Below are 10,075 nucleotides of genomic sequence, written 5' to 3'. Positions count from 1 at the left end.
CCCGCCTCCCCACCATCGCCCGCCCCACCACGCCCCTCCCCTCCACCATCGCCCCGCCCCTCCACCATAGCCCCGCCCCCACGCCGCGCCCCTCCACCATGGCCCCGCCCCCACGCCTCGCCCCTCCACCATAGCCCCGCCCTGACCACGCCCCGCCTCCCCACCATCGCCCGCCCTGACCACGCCCCCACCATAGCCCCGCCCCCGACCACGCCCCACCATAGCCCCGCCCCCGACCACGCCCTGCCGTCACGGCCCCGCCCCTCCGCCTCGCCCCGCCCCCGACGCGCTCGGAGCGCCGCCTCCCGGCGCGGGCTGGCGCTGAGGGGAGCGCTGAGGCGGCGGGCGGCGAGCGCGGGCGGCGGGCCGCGCGGGACCGCGGGCGGGCGGCCGGGCCCCCCGCCTCCCTCCCTTCCTCCCCCGCGAGCGCCTCAGCGGCCGGCCGGCGCCGCCTCCCGGAAAGATGGCGCTGCACTTCCAGGTCAGTGCGCTCCGCGCCGCGGGCTGCGCTCGGCCGCCCCCGGCGGGCTGCCGAGGTCTGGGGGCCGGGGCGCGGGAGGGCGGCCGAGGCCGCTGGGCCGCGAGCCGGAGCCCCGGCCCCGCCGCGACCCCGGCCCCAGCCCCGCCGCGACCCCGGCCCCTGTCCCGGCCCCGCCGCGACCCCGGCCCCGGCCCCGCCGCGACCCCGGCCCCAGCCCCGCCGCGACCCCGGCCCCTGTCCCGGCCCCGCCGCGACCCCGGCCCCGGAGCCCCGGCCCCAGCCCCGCCGCGACCCCGGCCCCGGCCCCGCCGCGACCCCGGCCCCAGCCCCGGCCCCAGCCCCGCCGCGACCCCGGCCCCGGCCCCGGCCCCAGCCCCGCCGCGACCCCGGCCCCGGCCCCAGCCCCGGCCCCGCCGCGACCCCGGCCCCAGCCCCGGCCCCAGCCCCGCCGCGACCCCGGCCCCAGCCCCGGCCCCGCCGCGACCCCGGCCCCAGCCCCGGCCCCGGAGCCCCGGCCCCGCCGCGACCCCGGCCCCAGCCCCGGCCCCGCCGCGACCCCGGCCCCGGAGCCCCGGCCCCAGCCCCGCCGCGACCCCGGCCCCGGCCCCGGCCCCAGCCCCGGCCCCGGCCCCGGCCCCAGCCCCAGCCCCGGCCCCGCCGCGACCCCGGCCCCTGTCCCGGCCCCAGCCCCGCCGCGACCCCGGCCCCGGCCCCGCCGCGACCCCGGCCCCGGCCCCGCCGCGACCCCGGCCCCAGCCCCGGCCCCAGCCCCGCCGCGACCCCGGCCCCGGCCCCGCCGCGACCCCGGCCCCGGCCCCGCCGCGACCCCGCGCCCTCGGCTGCGGAGGACCCCGGCGGCCTGGCGGACGGAGCCGCCCCGCTGGCCTCCCCGCATTCCCGCCGCAGGCTCCGGGCGGCCGCGGGCCGGGCCGGCGGTGCGGGGTGCGGGCAGAGGCGCGGGCCGGGCCGGCGGTGCGGGGTGCGGGCAGAGGCGCGGGCCGGGCCGGCGGTGCGGGGTGCGGGCAGAGGCGCGGGCCGGGCCGGCGGTGCGGGGTGCGGGCAGAGCCGGCGGCGGGTCCGAGGCGCCCGACACGGCGTCCGTGGGGAGCCCGACCCCCGACACGGCGTCCGTGGGGAGCCCGACCCCCGACACGGCGTCCGTGGGGAGCCCCCTCCCCGACACGGCGTCCGTGGGGAGCGCACGCGCGCTGGTGCAGGCAGAACCGAGATCCCTGCCCTGGGGACAGGCCCTGGACGGCCCGGAGGGCGGAAGAGGAGGAGGTGGAGGCCAGGCCTGCTGTGGAAGGGGGCTGCGGAGACGGCCGCGCGGGGGTCAGGGGTCAGGGGTCAGGAGAGGCTCCCGCGCAGCCACACCGGTCACCTGGGCTAATGCTCGTCCCCAGAGCGCCACCCGTGCTGGGCCGCGGGGCGCCTGAGCCCGGCCGGAGGGCAGCCTGGGCGGTGGCGCGGACGCCTGGCTGGCTCCCCCAGTGAGCCTCACAGAGCCACGGACCAGCCAGCGGGGACCCCCGGGGGCCTGCGGGCCAGCGGGGCTGCGGGGGGGGGGGGCCCGGGCCACGCCTGCGCTGGGGCCTGCGCTGGGGCTCCTGCCCCCGGCCACGCCTGCGCTGGGGCTCCTGCCCCCGGCCTCGCCTGCGCTGGGGCCTGCGGTGGGGCTCCTGCCCCCCGGGCCACGCCTGCGCTGGGGCCTGCGGTGGGGCTCCTGCCCCCTGGGCCACGCCTGCGCTGGGGCCTGCGGTGGGGCTCCAGCCCCCGGCCACGCCTGCGCTGGGGCTGCGGCCCCCGGCCACGCCTGCGGTGGGGCTCCAGCCCCCGGGCCACGCCTGCGCTGGGGCCTGCGGTGGGGCTCCTGCCCCCTGGGCCACGCCTGCGCTGGGGCCTGCGGTGGGGCTCCAGCCCCCGGCCACGCCTGCGCTGGGGCTGCGGCCCCCGGCCACGCCTGCGGTGGGGCTCCAGCCCCCGGGCCACGCCTGCGCTGGGGCTGCGGCCCCCGGCCACGCCTGCGGTGGGGCTCCAGCCCCCGGCCACGCCTGCGCTGGGGCTGCGGCCCCCGGCCACGCCTGCGGTGGGGCTCCAGCCCCCGGGCCACGCCTGCGGTGGGGCCTGCGGTGGGGCTCCAGCCCCCGGGCCACGCCTGCGGTGGGGCTCCAGCCCCCGGGCCACGCCTGCGGTGGGGCTCCAGCCCCCGGGCCACGCCTGCGGTGGGGCCTGCGGTGGGGCTCCAGCCCCCGGGCCACGCCTGCGCTGGGGCTCCAGCCCCCGGGCCACGCCTGCGGTGGGGCTCCAGCCCCCGGGCCACGCCTGCGCTGGGGCTCCTGCCCCCGGCCACGCCTGCGGTGGGGCTCCAGCCCCTGGCCACGCCTGCGCTGGGGCTGCGGCCCCCGGGGCCACTGCGCTGGCGGCCACTGGGCAGCGGGCGGGCAGGCAGTCTCTCCTCTGAGCTGGGGGGTTTCTTGGCTCTAGTGATGTCTTGGGGTGAAAAGGCCAAGAGTAAGCGGCTTGAAATCTCAAGACCCAGTCCTTGCACAAACTAAGATAGAGTGGGATTTAACCGAGTGGGATCTGGGCAAAGGAAGGCAGGTTGGGTGTCCAGAAAACAAAACGAAACCCTGAAACTGGTCAGTTGGATTTCCCTGTGGCATGTGTGTTCCAGTTTACCCTAGGAGCGTTGGAAATGGTGAAAATCAGCACCTGGCATTTTAAGTTTTGCAGTGCTTTTTGGGAACTGAACACTAGCCCTCAGAGAATAGGTGTGTACACTTTAGTTCTGGAGAGTGTGCATATGAATGTTTTAAATTTCTGGACACAGTGAGTCTTAGAACAGTTGTGGCCCGGTCAAGGTGGCAGAACTAGAGTAGGCCCAGCAACCCATAAGTTCCTTGTTCTTTCCACTGTGTATATCCCACTGCCACTACTGGACCGGGTGGCTAGTTAAAAGTTAGCCATCTGGATGAGGAGTGGAGGAGAGGAAGGAAAGAGAATTAACAAGTAAGCTGTGGGCACCGAGAAAGAGCCAAGATTCAACTGCTTGTTGAAGATTGAGAGAATAAGGGAAATAATTGAGGATGGTTCCAGAAAGAGATTTTTAATCCTCAGTCAGGCTCCCAGCTTTGACCGAGATGTGATTGAGAATGGTTACTTGTTTATAGGTTACATCCCAGAGATTGAGGATAGATGACAGACTTGTTTCTGGGTGAAGTAAAATTTTGAACTCAACAGGGAAGACTAGGGAGAGACAAAAGGAAAAGATAATAACAAGCTTGAAAATTTGGATCCTGGTCTAGACCTGGAACCATTGAAAGTAGACACTTGAAGTTGAAATCTATGGGAAATATATTGTTACTTTTTTGAGATTTGAGCTGCTCGAGCTTCCTCTGGAAGGCATTTGTAGATACTCTAAAGGTGGAGAACAGTTGTGGTTGAAAGTAGGGTTAAACCGCACCTCATCTGCAGCTAGAGGAGAAGGATGACAGAACAGCAGGTTCAGGAGGCAATGGCGCCTGGACATGCATCGACAGAATTGAATTTTATAGACTTAATTGACCTAAAATTCAGTTATAAAGTTGAACTTTATAGACTTTAACCAACTCACATATATATGGTGTGTCAGCTTCAGCTGTAAAATGGGAATATTGAAAATAGATGGATTTGGGGTGTCTGTTTTTCAGGTAGTGATACTGCAGTAAATGATGAAGTACTTAAGCAAGCATTATTTGATTTATAGTAGAAGAGTTCCAAGACATCTAGGAATAAACCTTTAGGGAGCTCAGGAAATGGTAGTAAGAGGAAGAAGAAAGCAGAGAGTTTGGGGAAATGAGTTACTCCAAAATGAAGATAGTGTCTATTAAGGGCAATCAAGAAGCTTAATTCCAGAAGGCAGAAAGATATAGGGAAGTAATTGAAAAGAGCTTTCAATTTAATTGAAGTGGGAATTTTGTGGTTTATATGTTTTTATTATTAGGGAATATTTATTTTCCTGAGACAAAAGTCTTCACTCTTTCTTACTTTAGCTTTATTGAAGTCTAATTGACTAACTATAAAATGCATATGCTTAAACTGCAATTGAATGTATACATTTGTAAAGCTGTCACAGAAATCAAAGTCATGGAAATAGACATAATCTCCCAACTTTCCTTGTGTTTCTGAGCCCCTTTGTCATCCTTCCTGTTTGCTGCCCTTGTCCTTTATTCTCCTGTTCTGCTGCCCCCTCTGTCCAGCTGGGAAACCCATGTCAGCTTTCTGTTACTAAGGAGCCAGACAACATAGCTGTTTTCATCTGCAGTTGACTCCACCTTCACCTGTTGATAGATACACATGTGGGAGCTGGTATACAACACACAGTTATGTCAAATACAGAGGCAAGAATCAAGTCGACTGATTTTGAAGGTATTAGATGCAGGTCAGATTACATCATTGAGTATGATAATTGAGTACTATCTCTATGATAGTTACTTCATAGAAAAGATATATACAGGTGTTCTGGTTGTACTTACTACTTACATGGGTTATGTTGATATTAACCTTATAGAAACTTCAATAGCCCAAACCTTGTCAAGATGTCAATAAGCTGACATCTGTTTCAGAGGCATTGTCATAGTAACCGTACTCTTACACATCAATGTGTGAAACTTATGTTACTTTGTCAGTACTCTTATTATAGAGTGTCAATACTCTTACAGAGAAAGTCATATGCTAATTAGCAGATAGTTTGAATAGTTAATAATGCTTTTCCACCAGGGTAAGGTCTTTATGTATGTATCTGTTTTTCTAAAAAGGTTTTCTGTAATCAGCATGTGTTTGTTACCATTATGGTGAAAGAAAATTTGATTTCCCTTTTATAGTCTTTTGAAAGCGTTCAGACCTTTTAACCTTGTACTACTTTTTATTTGATTATAATTTGAAATATCTTTAGAACAAAGGGTAATTGATTGGTAGCATTGTTGACTTAAATACAATTTAATTTGCACAACAGTCTTGTTGTGTCTTTTTCTTTTTGGTCTTGGACCAAAGACCAAAAAGAATTCAGTGCCTGATATTTGCACTCATTGGCTAGTGTTCTACCAACTGAGCTACACCTCCAACCCCCGCTTCTATTTTGAGTGTCATTAAATCAAATTGACAAACTGCATTTCTTTAAAAAGTGAACGACATATGGGCAGTTAGTTATTTAATAAAAGCTTGTATATTTAAAGTTGTAGCTTGCAAAAGGCAGTCTCAAAAAAGCAAAATCTGTGCAATATAACTATGGCAATTTCTGCTAAATAGAAATATTTAGAAGGTGTACTTACAGTAGGTCAATCCAGCATTTAGATATACTGATAAGAAAGTCCAGAGAGAAAAAGTGCCATCAGAAATTTGAGAGACACCTGCACAGTAAATAAATACATAAGTAAATAAATAGAATCTTGGGGCTATAAGAACGCACAACAGTAGAATCATAATATGCTAGGTATTATCAGTTTAAAATTTGGATCTTCAGATTTTTAGTTGAAAGGGAAAATTTCTGAGGTTGATGATAAGAGAGAAGGTAGCTCTTTTCATTTTTGTGTTTCTTACCCTGGAGAAAATAAGAGAATTCGCTGGGTGTTGGTGGCTCATGCCTATAATCCTAGCCACTCAGGAGGCTGAGATCTGAGGGTCATGGTTCAAAGCCATCTTGGGAGAGAAGTCTGTGAGACTCCTATCTCCAATAAGCTACTCAGAAAAAGCCAAACGTGGCACTGTGGAGCTCAAGTGGTAAAGTGCTAGCCCAGGCCCTGAGTTCAAGCCCCAGAACTGGTGAAGAAAAAATAAAAAACAGAAAAAAGGAAAATAAGCTAATTCATATGTGTTTATGAACCAAAAACTTTTCTGTGAATATTAGTGTGGTAAACAATAATTTATAGTAGTAATCTGGTCTTATAAATTCATTCTAGGTGGGGAAATGTCTGAAATGTAGTCCATTGTGGTTCTTAACCAACTCAACACTTCAGAACTTTTATTTCCATTCTAGCAGCAAATTCCCAAGGCTACAACGTAGTTAATGAAGTGCAAAATGCTGTGGTGAGTTAAGGAGGAGTGAGGAGAAAAGAATGTAGAGAGCCTCGGGAGTCTCCATTTCAGTGATACTCATCTGTTCTTATTATTTGAGGGACTGTGTAGAGTAGTGTAGGTGTAAGGCTGCCACATGAAAATTCAGTGTAGGAAGGACCAAAATTGGCATTTCTCCAGATTTCCCATTACCTTCATTTGCCTACATGATTTTGAAATGTATGACAGTAGTTTTGTCCTCAAGGATAAATTTGTAATTCAAGTTTCAGGTAAAGTCATTTGTGTTAGTAAAATGCCTTTAACAAAAATTCTTTTAAGTGAAAAGGAATTCTGAACTAATTTTCAAGTTCTTTGAGGTTGAGTTGGGCATTGGTGTCTCCTGCCTGTGATGCTTGCTTTGAGAGGCTGAAAATGGGGAGATCGAGGTTGTAAGCCAGCCTGGACAAAAATTCCACCAGATCACCATCTCCCGTGGAGGCCCATACTGTCCTCCTGGAAACTATGCAAAGCCTCAGGTAGATCACAGTGGGCACCATCTGAGAATTGAGGTTTGGGGGTAGCCACTGCCAACAAATCCACAAAACTCTTTACCTCCTAATATCCAGCAAAAAGCCAGAAGTGGGGGTGTGGCTCCAGGAGGAAGAGTGACAGCTATGAAAGCCAAGGGAAAGTGTGAGGTCCTGAGTCGAAGCCCCAGTACTAGTAAATATATGCGTGCATACATAGATACGTACCTGTGTACCTACCTTCCTACCTACCTACCTACCTACCTACCTACCTACCTACCTACCTACCTACCTACATACATACCTACCTACCTACGTACCTACCTACCTACCTACCTACCTACCTACCTACCTACCTACCTACATACGTACGTATGTACCTACCTGCCTACCTATGTATGTACCTACCTACCTACCTACATACATACATACAGGTGGATTGTGGACCAGGCATATGTAATGTGAGGACAAAGATCATATCTTAAAAATACTTGCAAAAAAATAGGGCTGGAGGACTGGGAAGTTGGCTCAGTGGTAGAGCGCTTGCCTTGCATGCTAAGGCCCTGGGTTCGATTCCTCAGCACCACATAAGCAGAAAAAAAAGCCGGAAGTGGCGCTGTGGCTCAAGTGGTAGAGCGCTCGCCTTGAGCTAAAGAGCTGAGGGAGAGCACCCAGGCCAAGAGTTCAGGCCCCACGACTGGACCCAAAAAAAAATAGGGCTGGAGGTGTGGTTCATTAATAGAACTCCTGCCTAGCAAGTATAAGGCCATGAGTTCAAACCATAGTACCATGGGGAAAAAAAATTCGTCTGTTTCCATTGGTCCTATATCCTCAGATGAAATTATATTTGTAAATAGAATGAATTAGTTATTCTTAAAAGGCAGTTGCTAGCAAATAATTAGTTATTGCCTTGTTATAAATACCATGGAGTCAAAAAAATGACAGTTCAAAAAATGATAGAGTCACTATGAATTCAAAAGTAGATATTTGGAATTGCTTCTTTTAGTAGGCAAACAATTGAAAACTTCCCAACCTAAAAGAATTAATATAAATTGAGTTATCTGCCATTTGGATTGTTCCCCCTACCTATTTCTGGCCTCATTTGGCATTTCTTCCTTACTGTTTACTAGCCACAATCACTTTTTAATTAACTAATTGCTATTATTATTTTGTGGTAGTGGAGGTTGAATTTGGTTGGGACCTTACACTTGTTAGGTAAGCTTTCTATTGCTGAACTACTCTGGTGAATACTGTTTTCTTAGACTACCTTCTGGTCTTTCATGTTTGAACTACCCTTTCAGGTTTGAACAGTTCAGTATAAATGTTACTTTAGGTGTACCTTCTCTAATTCCTTGGATTAGGCAAGTTTTCTTTCCCTTTATATTCTCTTAGAATTCTGTTATATTACTATCAGTTTATAAGGAATTGGGGAAATAGGAGGTGTGCCTAGTTAACTTGCTGCTGTGTCCTTCAGTACTTAGTTGCAGCTCACTAAATATATATTGAATGAATGTATATACAGGCATGATATTTGAACTCTTGTTTTTTTTATATTTTTATTGTGAAAATACTGTAGAGAGGGCTTACAATTACATGGGTAAGATAATGAGCACATTTCTTATCAAGCATTGTAGCCTCCTGCTTTGTTTCCCCTTCCCATCCCTTCGTATCCTCCCGCCCCCCCATCCCCCCCCCAAAGTTGTAAAGTTCGTTTTTCGACATAAGGATTTGTACATCTCATTGTTGCAATGGGCCCTCCTGTATCCCTGTTTTAACAATTTTGAACTCTTGTTTTCCATGGATATATTTACCTTATCATAAACTAAAATGTGACCTTTTTTTCCTTAAGAGTTTGGCTGAATTGGAAGCATTGTGTACTCATCTCTACATAGGGTCTGATCTTACGCAAAGGATAGAAGCTGAGAAAGCACTCTTGGAGCTCATTGACAGCCCAGAATGTCTCAGCAAGTGCCAGCTGTTACTAGAACAAGGAACAGTAAGTATGTGATAACAGTGTTTAACTATGAAAGAGAAATGTTAATGAACGTGTATGTGTCAGATTCAATGATATTGGTAGTTTTTGCCACATGTTGTTGCATTATAGCTGATTTTACTATCAGATTAATCAGGGAAAGAGCTGAAAATCAGGGAAGCAAACTTAGAGAAGAGCAAGGAAGTGGAACCAGGAATAAATGCAAATTGTTTTTTGATTCCTAAGGTTATTGAGTGCAATATACACTTCAGAAACATTAAAATAAATCTTAAGTGATATAGTTATGTTGTAAATAACTTTGAAACCTGAAATGATTATTGAGAATAGTCCTGTCTATTGCCTGTCTCCTTTCTAGATATTCATAACTATTCATTCAGCATTTCAGTTAATAAATACTTAAATGTAAAACCAAGCACCCTACTGTTTACTTGCGTTATGTACATGAGTTAAGGTGGCTTATTGGTTGGGGTATAGATATATAAGAGCTAGCAAATGTATGGAGGACACCAAAGCGAGAGACTACAATTTAGAGCAGTGTTGAAGAAATTCTCTGCAAAGGAACATACAGTAGATTTGAGGTTTTGTGAAATAACAGGAAGCAAGCCAACCTTACTTGTAGATTTATTATATGTGGTTTTTGACCAAGTGTGGTCAAAGATAAGTAAATTAATTAAAACAACAGCAGCTAGGCCCTGGTGGCTTATGCCTGTCATCCTAGCTACTCAGGAAGCTGAGATCTGAGGATCGCAGTTCAAAGCCAGCTGGGGCAGGAAACCATGTGAGACTCTTATCTCCAGCTAACAACCAGAAAACCAGAAGTGGCGAGGTGGCTTAAGTGGTAGAGTGCTTGTTTTGAGCTAGAGAACTCAGGGACAGTGCCTAGGCCTAGAGTTCAAGCCCCACGACCGACCAAAAACAAAAACAAAAAAACAACAGGCGAACTCTAAAATGCAGTTTCTGATTCTTGCATGAATGTTAAGCGTTGGTTGATGCAGATCCACTCTTAATCCTGTGTTATCATTAGTCATGTTTAAATTGTTGTGT

The 10,075-nt window shown here is 52.3% G+C and overlaps 1 protein-coding gene across 3 annotated transcripts in view; it reads left to right on the top strand.

The window, feature by feature from the left end:
* Positions 1-404: 404 nt before the first annotated feature.
* Ranbp17 (RAN binding protein 17) overlaps positions 405-10,075 on the top strand; it is a 210,906-nt gene continuing 201,235 nt past the window's right edge. For 2 of the 3 annotated variants that reach the window (XM_069999204.1, XM_069999205.1), the window contains exons 1-2: positions 405-481; positions 8,888-9,034. In XM_069999204.1, coding sequence (XP_069855305.1) covers positions 464-481; positions 8,888-9,034 — 165 coding nt within the window. In that variant the 5' untranslated portion in view covers positions 405-463. Of the gene's footprint in view, positions 482-2,969; positions 3,253-8,887; positions 9,035-10,075 lie in introns of those variants that run through there. The other variant, XM_069999203.1, reaches the window with a different exon arrangement.

Source organism: Dipodomys merriami, unplaced genomic scaffold (genome assembly GCF_024711535.1).
Source record: "Dipodomys merriami isolate MVZ:Mamm:240054 unplaced genomic scaffold, mDipMer1.0.p SCAF_533, whole genome shotgun sequence".
In the NCBI taxonomy this organism is placed as follows: Eukaryota; Metazoa; Chordata; class Mammalia; order Rodentia; family Heteromyidae; genus Dipodomys; species Dipodomys merriami.
The sequence above is the reverse complement of the archived record's forward strand: the minus strand, read 5'-3'. Positions and strand labels throughout refer to the sequence as shown.